The sequence below is a fragment of the Bufo gargarizans genome, chromosome 6 (assembly GCF_014858855.1).
Source record: "Bufo gargarizans isolate SCDJY-AF-19 chromosome 6, ASM1485885v1, whole genome shotgun sequence".
Lineage (NCBI taxonomy): Eukaryota > Metazoa > Chordata > Amphibia > Anura > Bufonidae > Bufo > Bufo gargarizans.
Window position 1 is genome coordinate 275,349,988 of NC_058085.1, and position 13,926 is coordinate 275,363,913.

General features: G+C 42.9%; 1 protein-coding gene across 1 annotated transcript in view; it reads left to right on the plus strand.

Annotated features, from left to right (window-relative positions):
- The first annotated feature begins 689 nt into the window (after positions 1-689).
- LOC122941784 (thyrotropin-releasing hormone receptor-like) overlaps positions 690-13,926 on the plus strand; it is a 136,867-nt gene continuing 123,630 nt past the window's right edge. Inside the window, exon 1 of the mRNA XM_044299221.1 lies at positions 690-1,487. Within this exon, the coding sequence (XP_044155156.1) occupies positions 690-1,487 (798 nt within the window). The remainder of the gene's footprint in view (positions 1,488-13,926) is intronic.

The window sequence follows — 13,926 nt, forward strand, 5'->3', positions numbered from 1 at the left end:
AGTTACTTTAACATTATTTGCTTATTATACAAAATATCATACATTTTTCTTACATACTGATGATTTTATTAAGAAGACTGGACAGTGAGATGCGTTGATAGATAGATATATACACGTAAGTTTGATATCCATAAGTCTTAAAGGGACTTTCTGGTGTGGACAAAATGAATGGTTCCTTGAGGGGGATCTTACGATGGAGAGTTCCCATAATTCACATATTACCAAGGGAAAATAATCAGGACAACATTAATAATTGCCAATTGTTTTCAAGGAATGGCTTTAGCTCTACTTTTTAATTAATAAATAGGTATCCCCGAAATTTTAGATCAATGCTTACATGGGGATCTGAAAGAGTAAAGAAGATAAACTCTTTAAGACTCCATAGACAATTTTATATGCTGATTAACTAATTTAAGGTTTCTGGTATTTCTTAGAAATAAGGAAGTGATCATGGGGATGGATGGGTCATCCCACGGAAAAACATGAGAGCCTGAATAGCTGATAACTGAAAAGAATAAACTACTGATCTAGTAATATATGAATAAGCCAGCTTAAGCACTACCATGTGGGTAATACAATGATTGTGTTTTTGCATAGAATACTTGGATCTGATCGAAGTCTCCTGCTTTAAGCTTACATATTTCTTAACATCAACCCAGTCTCCAAGAAAGACCTTGTAAGATAGAACCATGGATAATTACACACTATCGTTAGATGGGATGAATGCCACCGGGATCAACCACACTCTGGACAATATGCCTCAGAATGCCTTAGAAGTCCAGGTAGTCACCATCTTCCTTGTTCTTCTCATCTGTGGAGTTGGCATAGCTGGAAATATCATGGTAGTGTTGGTTGTTCTAAGAACCAAACACATGATGACCCCAACAAACTGTTACCTAGTCAGCTTGGCTATTGCTGACCTTATTGTCCTACTTGCTGCAGGACTACCCAATATTTCAGAAGTGGTTGCTTCTTGGGTTTATGGCTATGTTGGCTGCCTGGTCATAACCTATCTACAGTATCTTGGCATCAACATCTCAGCTTGTTCCATCACTGCCTTCACCGTGGAGAGGTACATAGCTATCTGCCATTCAATAAAAGCTCAGTTTATCTGCACTGTATCTAGAGCCAAGAAGATCATAGGCTTTGTGTGGCTCTTCACCTCCATGTACTGTGTCATGTGGTTCTTTCTAGTCGACATCACTGAAGTTAAGTTTGCGGATGGGGTTCAAGTCAATTGTGGCTACAGGGTGTCCAGAAACTTGTATACTCCTATCTACTTTTTCGACTTCACTATTTTCTATGTGATACCACTGATCCTGGCCACAGTTCTTTATGGCTTGATAGCACGGATCTTGTTTATGAACCCATTACCTTCTAACCCTCAGGATCTGAGCAGAATGAGTTCCAAACACTATGGGAAGCCCTACAATTCCATCAAGCTTTCATGCAAAGGCAACAAAAATACAGTGAGTTCCCGAAAGCAAGTGAGTAGATTTTTATATTTAACTGAATTTACCCATTAGAGGTTTCCAAGTCCATTCATGGTGTGCACTATATGAATAATCTGTCAATAGATTGTGACCATCATGAATCAGCCAGAGAGGAGAGTAACTGCAAAGAGCACTCGCTCACTCTGGAGGATTGGACATGTCCATATTTTACAAAGATAGCCCACTGTTTTCAATAGAAGTTGTGTAATACTTTTTTTTCCTGTGGGGGCACTGTAGGGAACTTGAATACTTGCTGTTACGGCTAATGATTAGAGGTCCAAAGGAACCCATACACCTTCACTAGCTGTTGACTGAACGCATGTTCTTCTGACCGCTATCTCTGCTTACCTCCCATGCACATACACCCTTAACTGTTTATGTAGGTGTTTTCAATGGGAGAAAAAGGGGAAGACTCCTCTGGCAGTGGCTTCTCTGGCGAGGGAACAAAACTATTCAACTTGCTTAATTTTTATTTCCCTCAACATTATCAGGCAGGGGAGAGTTGAGAGCTTCCCATAGACATTAAATTGTTACCTGACCATGTCAAAAACAGTAGTTTCAGCCAACAATACTCTTATGTGTATGACCTTTAAATTATTGTTAGTGGACCCTTTCACCAACAAGGGACTGTGCAAAACGAACAAGCGCTTTAAGGTATTCTACTGTTTAGTGGAAGAGGTGGCCTTAAGTCCTAAAATGTAAAAAGAGAGGACCTACAGGGTGAAGATGATTTCTGCTGTTCTGGAAAGAATGGGTAAAAGACATCCAGGCTACAGAAGGGTGCATACCAGGAAGGAGGGGTATCTTCCCGTCATACACTGAGAACTTCTGGAGATCAGATTACTGGTTTATAGTATGTTTTCATTTCTGTTGGCAATTTACCTGAATATTTATATTTCGCAATAACATTCATATGTGAGGTCCCTATCCAATCATATCCTTTCATAGAGAGGTATGACCTTGCATGTGTTCCACAGCAGTCTCCATAATTTAGAATAAACATGCTCTCTACCACAACAATAATAACAATATAACCGCACAAAGAACCAAACAAATGTAATCAAATCCAAGTCAGGAGACTGATTACATATAACAGTACAGTCACCATGATTTATATTCAACAGCAAGCGACATCTGCTAGACAAGATCCCGCACCTGAAACTACTTTATAGGATGACAAGACAAAGATAAATTGTTTTTTGCTTTTATAAAAATGTGCCTGAAGTTTTATAAAGGAGCCAGAATATCCTGAAAAAAAGGAGAGGGTGTGACTGGGGCACTATGAACATAATTGGTTAGTCATTGGTTTGGTTGACAGCTATCATCCCCTACCTCCACTTAATCAGTCAACAATAAATCCCTGACTTACACTTATTGTCCAACAGCTATCTTTCCCAACTTTAGCTCATTTTTCCAACAGCTGCCCCTCCCCATTTTTACTTTTTCAATCAACAACTATTTCCCTATCTTCACAGCCATTTCCTATGAACTGTATTTGTCCAGTCTCCATTCATTTGACAAACAGCACCTTGACCTGCACTTGCTTGGCCAACATCTAGCTTCCTGACTATCACTTCTTCAGTCAAAAGCTGTCTCTCCTGATGTCTGCTTCTCTGATCGACAGCTTTTTTACCGTCTTCCATTTATTCAGTCAACAGCCTGACCTACACTTGCAGTTGACAGCTATCTTCCCCGATCTCCACCCATTGTCAACAGTTTTCGTCCCTGACCCCCAATCGTTTAGTCATTTCAACCCACTTCCACTCTTTTGGCCATCAATTATCTACCTTGACTACTACTGATGTGGTCAACAGAAATCTCTCCCAACCTCTACTCATTTGACTGACAGCAACTGTATATCCATGGAGTCTGGGCCTATACTCTATACCAGGGATGCTCAACCTTCAGCCCTCCAGATGTTGTAAAACTACAACTTCCATCATACCCTGCTGTAGGCTGATAGCTGTAGACTGTCTGGGCATGCTGGGAGTTGTAGTTTTTCAACAGCTGGAGGGCCACAGGTTGGGCATCCCTGCTCTATACTATATTAGCTCCCTCCCTTTACCTCAACTCAGTTCAGTTAACAGCTATCTCTTCTGACCTCTACTCATTTAGCTGACGGCTTAGCCCTCTGACCTTCACTTCTTCAGTCAATATCTATCTCCTTAACCTGCCCATTAACATGCATGATAACTGTTTCCAAGGGGAGGCCCCAAAACATATTAGACTGTCAGTAGATGATTGTGGTCATGTCCACTGACATTAATCTATTGTGTATGGTCTTGATTTATGATCTTGATGAAAAGATCAGAAATCTGGTGCTAGTGGTGAGATCAACTTTCCTCACCTCCTGCATCACTCATGAACTATTCAGAGCATCCAAAATTCCTTAAGCTCATGTGTTAGCATTTTAGTACCACTGGGTTTTCCTCCTGCCTTTGTTCCTATGAGAGATGGTGGGATAAGTATTGGTTGCCTATTGTTTTTGTTACCTCTTTTTTCAGGGCGATTATATTTTTACATTTCTTGATTCTAGGAATGTTAAGGGGTATTTAAAAACATAGCGTTTTTTTTTAAAATTTATTAAAAAACATAGCTATGAATACCGGGCGCACTGCTTGATGCTGCTCCTAATTTATGCTTCAGTTGTGTTTAAAAAGTCACAAAGTGCAGTTTGTGACTTTTTTGCTCTGCAAAAGTGGTGTATCTTTGTTTTAACTCTAAACCATAGATTGGATCAGTTAGGAAAGGATTGTGTTATTGCCTAATTGTTTGTGTAGAGTAAAGTCCCCATGAGTCAAGCTATGTCATAGTGTGAATACTACTGAGGACTATGGTCTAAATATAATCTCAAAGGGTTGTCCACTTTGGGCTATTCATTTTTGATAGAAAGGTCTCCAACTGAGTGGTATGGTAAGTTACAGAACCCAGTAAAAAGTGTTAAGTTCCATGCAGTGCCATCATTGGACTGGGAAGATGAAGAATCACTGGTGACCTGCCACATCAATGGGCTGTCTGTACATTGCATGGATGTCGGTCCTCCAGTAAATTCTTTACTTTCAAGTGAAAGGTGCATAGCTATGGGGGTGCAGCCAACCTGTTTTTGCCAGACTGCACAAAAAAGCTGCCCAAAAGAATAAAAAAACTTAATAAGCTCTGCTACTTATATAACTTTAACCTCCACTTAGTATGAATGTAGACACTGATGTCAATAGACATTTTAATCCAGAAGATGATCCTGATCATTTTGGGGTTGGCATCACAATTCTGCTGGCAGCCATAATTATTACAAGGGACTAATCTGAAGTTCTAATATGGCAAATTACAATCATAGTAAGATTGGTATAAATTAATCAGCAGCAATGATCTAATTCTGCAGCACTGCATACTAAACTATCCGCTAATTATGTGTCAAAAGAGAAGATACAACTACAGTAGTTTAGATCGAGCACCATAGTGCTCGGGCCAAACACATCGGGATGCTCGGGTGCTCAGCCAATGGGAGAACCCAACCATTAAACCAGGCACCCCCTGCTCTGCAGAGGGGAGGGTTCCTGGTTCATAGGAAAAGGTCAGAAATTGATGGAAACATCACCAAAATGGTTCGGTAACAGCATGCGGAGGATGTCTGGGTGCATCTTGGACACCCAGGTCGCTGCTGGGAACGATGTTGTCCGAGTAGTACGCCACTTTTACAGACTCAATATTATGCACAAAACCGAAGATAAAATCGATTGTAGAGGATTCAGAGGAATAATTGTTAGGAAACATTACTGCACTGCAATACACCCTTTGTTACCCATAAAGGAGGGCATCATACACACCCTTGAAAATTTATGATTGATGGCCTGATGGTGACCCTCAAAACATTTGGAGCAAGCGCCTGCTGATCTGACCATCTAAAACATTATGGGCTCGGGCCTGCTGCCCCTTTGGTGATAACCTGGGGCTGATCGCACGTCCACGTGACAATCCATTCGAATGTCTGCCCTATCAACTTTCAATGTTATTTTCCGTGCCAACCCCGGTGACCACGGGTAAGGGGGGATCAGTGTTCGATTCCTGAGAGGGAGCCTGAGAAACAGCTATGGCTACCAGATCCAAGCAAGGCAACATGCGCGCAAATTAACTATTAGGTATAGTTAGGTGAGGGCCTGCTGGTGGGCTGACCCGCTAAAAGATTGTAGGTGAGGTCCTGAAAGTGAGCTGAACCTCTAAAACATTATATGCGAGGGCCTGCTGCTGAGCTGATCCGCTAAAACATTATGGTTGAGTGCCTGCTACTTAGCTGACCGCTGTCACTGATATTTTAGGGATACGCACACTTTACACAGGAGATGTGGCGCAGCTAATCTCACTGTCTGCAGTGGACACCGTCTATAAAAAAAGTACACCTGATGTCACAGATATTTTAGGGATGTGCACACTTTACACTGGAGATGTGGCATGGATAGTTTAACTGTCCGCAGCGGACACCGTCTACGGAAAAAGTACACTGGATATCACAGATATTTTTTGGATGCGCACAGGAGCGGTGTAGCGCAGCGGCCTATTACATGGTATTTAGCGCAGGATGTGCTAAAAATATATATTGCTGCTGTTACACACAATAGTCCTTAAAAGGACTTTTTTTGTAAAAATTTTTTGTATAAAAATCTTCCTATTACTCTCCCTACACTGTCTGTCCCTTCCTATGCACAGCTCTCACTAACACTGAGCAATTTAGCGCAGGTTGCGCTACAAACATATATTGCCGCTGTCACACGCAAGGACTTTTGGGTCTCTGAAATCTTTTTGTACAAAACAATATTCAATTACACTCACTACACTCTCTGTCCCTTCCTATGCTCAGCTCTCCTTGACTTAGAATGAGCAGAAGACACGTCATCAGGTGCTATATAGCACCCGATGACGCATTTCGGCGAGCCAATCACTGTAATGCCAGTAGCCAACATGGCTACTGGCATTACAGTTAGGGCAGCACTTACCCGCACGTTTATTGGCTGCGCAGCAGCCACGAAATGTGCGGGTAGGAGGCTCGAGCATGGCACTCGAGCACATGCGATACTCGGCTGAGTACCGCTATGTGCCGAGCATCGAGATGCTCGAGCAGAATAGATGTTTAGCCAAGGATGCTTCATCATCACTGGATACAACTAATCAGATATGGTCTTCAAGAAAAAAGCATTGTTGCTCCTGGCAGCCAATCACAGAGCAGCTAGGTAAAGCTTTTAAAACACGCATACAGAAAATTCTGATTGTTTGAGAGCAACAGTGATACACCATACCATGACATTCATAAATGTAACTTTATAGTGAAAGATCTTAGCGCCTACATGGCCATGTTCCTCTCCTAGTACACTGTAGCAAGATTGCTTTGGAGTCTGGATGTCCCTATTGTTGCTATGCAAAGCCATCATCTCACTACTTTTTTGTACTTTGAAGGGTTAACTTTCACTTTGATTTATCCCGTTGTTTATACTTATACTGTTTTAGATTGTTGAACTGCATTTTATATGTTTAGGTCTCATGCACATAGCAGTTGCCGTTTTTGTGGTTCGCAAATTGCAAATCCGCAGAACACAGATACCAGCTGTAGCGTACCGCATTTTGCGGAACAGTACGTCCTTCCCTGTGTAGAACTGTCCTATACTTTTCCACAATATGGAGAAGTATATTTTTTGCGGGGCCAAGCAACGGACATACAGATGCAGACAGCACATGGTGTGCTGTCTGCATCTTTTGCGTCCTCATTGAAGTGAATGGATCCGCATCCAATCCACCAAAAATTCTAATTTGCACTGTTATTGCAATATATCTATCTGCACTCCATTATGGAAAGTGTTCATGCACAGCCAGCTAATACTAAGATACTTTGGGACTTTTCAGTCTGTATACTGAGAAGCTAGCACTTTTCCATTACTGTCATAAGTGACTATGCGTGCTAAGTTTTGCAGGGAAAAAAACAGACATAGTGAACTTTTAACCATCTGGTTCAGTTCTGGCAGATGGTTGTTTACATCTTCAAAACTGCTTAGTTATTCCCATTGACTTGTATTGGGACACAACACACGTCTATGGCATTCGTGAATTGCAACATTGTCTCTGTTAGGCTGTGTTTCTCCAGCTTCACCCCTTCTACTGGAAGGTTCTAGGTCAGTAAGAAACTGTATAAAAGTATAACAGTCAGAGCCCATAAGTGTCTGAAAAGAGAGAGCAGTGTATAGTAGAAGAGTGTCACGGCTAAGGATGGGGAAAACCCTCAGCCGTGCGATGACAAAGATGTTAGTCGCTGCAAGGCCAGGACAGAGATCAGGGAGCAGGTCACCTCCTAACAAATCCCTAACTCTGACCCTGACTCCTAGCTGTATGAGCTGACCCTGATGGTGGGAGGGCTCATACTCTGGAACCTTGAAGTCCCTACTAGCCCTCAGGGTGGCCCTCAACTAGGAGCAGGGTATGACGACCTGTTCCTCCTAGGCACGGAGGAACACGAGTCTCACAGGCCAGGCTACAATAAAGGGGAAACATAAACAACTTATGGCAATGGCAGGTAAATGCAACAAGTATAGCACCTACCTGCAACAGACACAAAGCCTGGAGCCCATGCAGAAGCGCTACTGTCCAAAGAACACACACGGACACAGCACACACCACACATCACACAGGAACCCAGGACCATAAGCTGCAATAAACAAGCATACCAAAAACACACCTTCATAACATCACATGTGACATAAACTTATACATAAACTTAAATTTATGACCACAAGGGTGGCCCCCACTGGCAGATGGTATATAAGTAGGAGGATGACTCCAGCAGACCATGGCTGAAGTACCCCTCAGACTTCTGCTCTCAACTGAGGCTAAATAGCCCATGTAGCCACACCTACACCCAGTTCTCACACACTAGGAAGGGAATTAACCCTTCCACACCAGGGAAGGGAAGACAGCCACATAAAGGGAACGTGCTAAACAAACAAACACAAGGCACACCTACATAGACAGGTTGCCAGGTACAACCGCATGCAATGACAGCGAGCAGCCTAGCAACCAGCTCCAGCTGCTCTACTGCCACATACCTAATGGCAACCACAGGTGAGGCAACATACTTCAGCCCTCACCTGTGATTGACAACAACCCCAGACCACAGGCAACTGCATGCGTTTCAGGAGTCACGGCCATTACCATGGTCGTGACAAAGAGACTCAGCCTGACTGCATGAGTGACCAGAAGAAGAGGCTGATACTGGAATACCCTGATTTAATGACTGTGGTACAGACCCTGGGCCACCAGCCCTTTGGCCATGGTATCAGCCTTCTGAGAGAGAAATATGGACAGCTTGCTCACGCCTTTCCTCAGCATGGAACCTTCTTCTGCGATGGAGGAGACTGGAAAAGCCAGCTCAGTGAATTGCCTGTATTGTTTTGCACTTGAGTTCTGCCAGTATACAAACACACTGGTTTACTGAAAACCCTGACTCTCTAGATTTATTTCCTATTGGAGTGCACCATGCCTTATCCTCCCCTCTGGGGAAAGCAGCAACATGTGGTGACACCTCAATGTGTCCATGGGATCTAGGGCAGTGTTGGGGCCACCTCAAACCCAGTCAATGCACATGACACTCTCCACAAAGATCTTTAGTAGAAAAATCAAGCTGCTTTCACTGGAAGACTCACTGCGACATGTCTGGTCTCTTTGGACCCTAAAACTCAACTCCCCAGCTTCCTGGGCCAATGAGAGGGCTGCAATAGCTTTGTCTGAGCTTAGCAACATCCCTAGCAACCAATAGGAACATTGCCTATCCCTTACTATATAGGAAACTCCCCAGTTGTGTTGATCGCGAATATTCTAATGACAAATTTTTATCGCAAATATCGCCACTTCCAGAATTCACGAAGATCTAGAATATTAGGCAAAAAATTGGGGATATATTGCGAATACGAATATTGCCTGTGCTGCTCATTACTAGTGGGTGGCACCATTATGGAGGTTTTGTGGGTGGCATCATTATGGAGGTATTGTAGGTGGCACCTCTAAGCCAGTCTGATAACATAAAAGAATAGAATGCATTCAACTGCCCTGCACATTACTTTACGTTTAATGGGTTTTGGAAAGATTTCCTATTTTAATAGACTTCATTACTCTCTGTTATCAGCCAGGTCTGTCTGGCTGCACCGCTGTACTTTGAAACAGGCAGATGGCGTATCTGCTGTACATTGAAAAATATGTTTCCTACTCCATTTCCTTATAAATGGGAAAACCTTTGTATGTCTCATAGATAAGCGGCTGAGGTTTTAGGTTTTGAGGCTGCTTAAAGGGGCAACATCAGGAAAGAGACAAGTTTTTACAGGGGATAAATGCAAAACCTGACAACCATCCGCTGCACTGTGAGCGCCGGCTGAATTAAGTAGTGTTTTTTTCTGGGCAAGATGCCAGACACACAACTTATTGGAAGTGGTGCAGAAGTAGCTACATTAGAAGCCAATTCCTGGATCTCTTTGCGTATGGCAACCGGAGAATACTGCAATAGATAAGATAACCTGCATCCAGAGCATGCAGGCAATGAGTTTCTTAAAGGGAAATCTTACTAAAAGTATTGGGGGGGTCACGTGTGCAAAAAATGGGATAGAGAGAACGGTCTTTGTAACCATACTCCACTGTGACAAAGGGATGAGGATCTTAAACAGAGGACCTCCCAATATTAAACAGGTTTTCTAAACTGGACAACCAATTTAAATGGAGCTTTTCTGATTCGAAAAGCCTTTTGACAAATACCCTGTTTAATAAAGGGGAGTCCTCCATTCAAGAACTTCATCTAACAGCTAGAGCAGAGCATTCCTCTGGAGGATTTTATAATGTCACTTTTTATTGCCCATTTGGAGGCACTGCTGTAGAACCTGTGATAGTTACAGCAGAAAGGGCACATGCCTCTGAGATAGAAAACAGCCTCTGAGCTGCCACTCTGAAATAAATCTAGTAGAACAATTGGAGCGATTAATGTAAATAGTGTTGAGCAAAGTTCTCTAAAATTTGACTTGCTGTTTCGCCGAATTTTACCCCAAAAAATAGCGGGTGCAATGACAGGTAACGGCAATTACGCTGCACCCTGTCATTGTACTTCTCGGATGCCACGTTCACCGCTGATCGCGGCATCTAATTTTAACATTTAAGTCTATAATTAAAAATAAATAATTTAAATCTTACCTCATCCCTTTGATCGTAAAGAGTCCGTCATCAATCTTGATTGAAGTCTTGCGCAGCCTGTGATAACATCATATGTCACCTCGCACGGGATTTGGCAGGATCTTCAATCAAGATGGCGCTGGAGGTAAGGTATGGTATTATTTTTTTATTTTTTTAACCCATTTCAGGGAAAAATCGATTTGTTAACATGAAGCATGAGGAAATTCGGTTTTGCGGCGATTCAACTTTTCCCTGCAATTCGGATTGAAGTCTACTTCGTGCTCTTTGATTCGCTCAACACTAAATGTGGAGATCTCTGGACCCATGTGAGCTATGGGTCTGGCTCTTGATTTAAGATTGTCATGTACTTTATGAAGTCTCCTTCTTTACATTAATCATGGAATAATCCCCTTACGCCTCATCTGACAAAAGCTGACCTGGAAGTCATTTCTAGAAGGTGATATACTTGGCTTCACATCTTGTATTTCTCTGGTAATACTTCTACACTGAGAGGCAGGTCAATAACTGTCATAATTTCATTACGGAGCAGAGCTGGGATCAGTGATTTGTGGTCAGTGCCTTCACAAACCTTGTTATGAGGGGATCTATTACTGTATATTTATAGTTTATGAGGAAATGATGACGATGTGGAGCCCAGCGGTTTCCTGTGGCATTGGGGCTTCATCGTGTCTCACTCTCTACATTTATGTATAGATTTAAATTCTCGCTTGATATATCTGTTTCTTGAAAAGCTGGACTCTCAATATTGAAATCCCAAATAGCTGGACATTTATGTCCCACCTCTGTCTGCGCTGGAAACCCAACCAAAATGACAAACACAACTTTTTATGTTAGGGACAGGATAGGACACACAATTTGCAGCTCAATTCATGAGACAGTCCTGCAAATGGCTAGACTCTTGAGTGGTATGTATCAAAAGTTTCACACCGGTTGTCACCCAGATTTCTTAGCATCCTGATGGGCAAGCCTACCTAGTCTTACGTTAACATTTGCGTTTTTACCAGACCCTGCAGGATACAAAAACATTGTGTGCTGCACTTTTATACCCTTTGTTTTCCAACGTATATGTTAAATGGATGGCAAAAACATTATGTTAACCCACCCTTAGACACGTGACCGTGACAGCTAATTACAGCAGTCCCATGTGTCTACACATCATCTCTAGAGGCCACAATGCAGAGAAGGAGGGGGGCCCAGACAAGCGTTACCATTGTAAAGGTGAGTACACCTGCAGCAAGCCCAGGAGACGGAAAGAGAAGAGGAGAGATAGTAGCAAGAATTGTGGTCATAGTACTTAGGGGCGGATTGGCCATAGATCTTACAGGGAAATTTACTGGTGGGCCAATATCCCAGGGGCCACCCAAGTCCCCCTCGCTGTTGATGACCAGCTACATAATGAGCTCTCAAAATGGATTAACGATGTGAGAATCAGGCACCCATTTACCCAGCCAGAGACCGCACATGCACTCCTGAATTCAACTGCTGTGGCCCACACCTCACCTCCTAAACCCCCTACTCCATAAACAGAAAATGGTAGCTATTGATGGCACCACAGAGTGCCAACTTTTGGGGCAGTATATTGTGCTACACTGTGTTATTTGGTTCTGCTGGCATGGTATTTTGCAGTATGGTATTGATGTCCTCTTCTACCTGTGTTGCCCCTGCCTTCTGTAAATTTGGACCTGCCTACAAAATGGGGCTGCATTTATTTATTTTTTCCAGGGCCACTTCAAGTTCCCAGTCCGCCTCTGATAGTACTCACTCGATAAGTTGCTCCTCTTGATCGTGCAGTGATAGGAAGGGCTCACCTGTTCCTCCCTTTGGGGCATTCTCTGGTTTTGGGGTTCTCCTGCTTGGTGTCTGTTGAGGTGCCCTTGGTGTTGGTGGTTTTGATGTGCAAGGCAGGGTCCCTTGGTGTCATTGAGGATATTGGTGCAGTGCAGAGAATAATTAAACTAGGATAATAATGAAAAGGGATTCTTTACTGAAGGATTACATGTAGGCACATCAGTTACGGTTCTCAGCATGAAGTGGTATATTCATCAGCTATCCAGCCAAGAGATCTATGTACGCATCCACAGTATCCTCTGTGGGATGTGGATATTCTTCAGCTGATGGTTAATCTGCTCTAATGTAGTCCAGGAACCAGAAGAAAACTCCTGAAAAAATATGCTGTAGAGCCAGTGGGTGCTCTTTAGAAACCTTGAGGGTCATTTATTAAGACTGGAGTTTTAGACGCCATTCTTAATAAAGCCCCTGCACTGGGCGTCGAACACCGAAGTTATGAAGAGGCGCCAGCATCTCCAGCGCCACTTCTAAATGTAAGCCAGCTTCCTTGCTGGCTTACATTTAGACCATTTTGTACACCTAATGATGAATGAGACGGACCTATCCCGCCCACACCACGCCCACTTTTTTAGAACTTGCATGAGCGGGGAAAAGTCGGAGATTGCTGAGCAGCTAACCATTGCACTGCAACCTGCACCTGATATACGCCTAATATAGGCGTATTTCAGGTGAATAAATGACACCCCCCCATTATCTCTACAGAACTTGTACTCTGCACCTCTCTCTTTATTCTGGCCTGCTTTTCCAGCAATGTTCCCTCTGGCCTGGTCCTGGCTGGCACCTAATCCAGGTTTGGCTTTTCTGTCAGACACCATATTATTTTTTTTGCTCTCTTTTCTGGTTAGACTCTTTCTGATACAAGTTTGGTCTGGTCTAAACTGGACTAACCTCCTCCTCACCATATTGAGAGGGTGACAACCGCCCCATCTAGTGGTGGGTATGAATATTGCTTATGAACACCTAGTGCATACATGTACAGAAATGCATTCTTCATACAAATATTCATTTTAAACCATTTTTATAGTGTATCGCTGTTCTGCAGTGGGACACGGCACACTGAGCGGATTTACCATTGTGAACTTCTCTGTGGCTCTCCGGGTTTGCCACGTTAAATATTCTGCAGCATGACTGGCAAATGTGGACTTAAAGGTTTATTTCTGACAGTTTAAGGGATAAGTATTTAATGAGGCATTATCACTGACTGTGTGAGAGCAACCTAAAGGGCCCTTTACACGGACCGATTCTCCGTCAGATGATCACTAACAAGCCTTGATAGAAACAATCGTTAGCAGTTATCTGGCGGTGTAAAAGAGCAAAATTCTGGTAATAGATCATTCATGCAGTTACAAAAATCGTCATTTGCCGGCAGCTGATCATG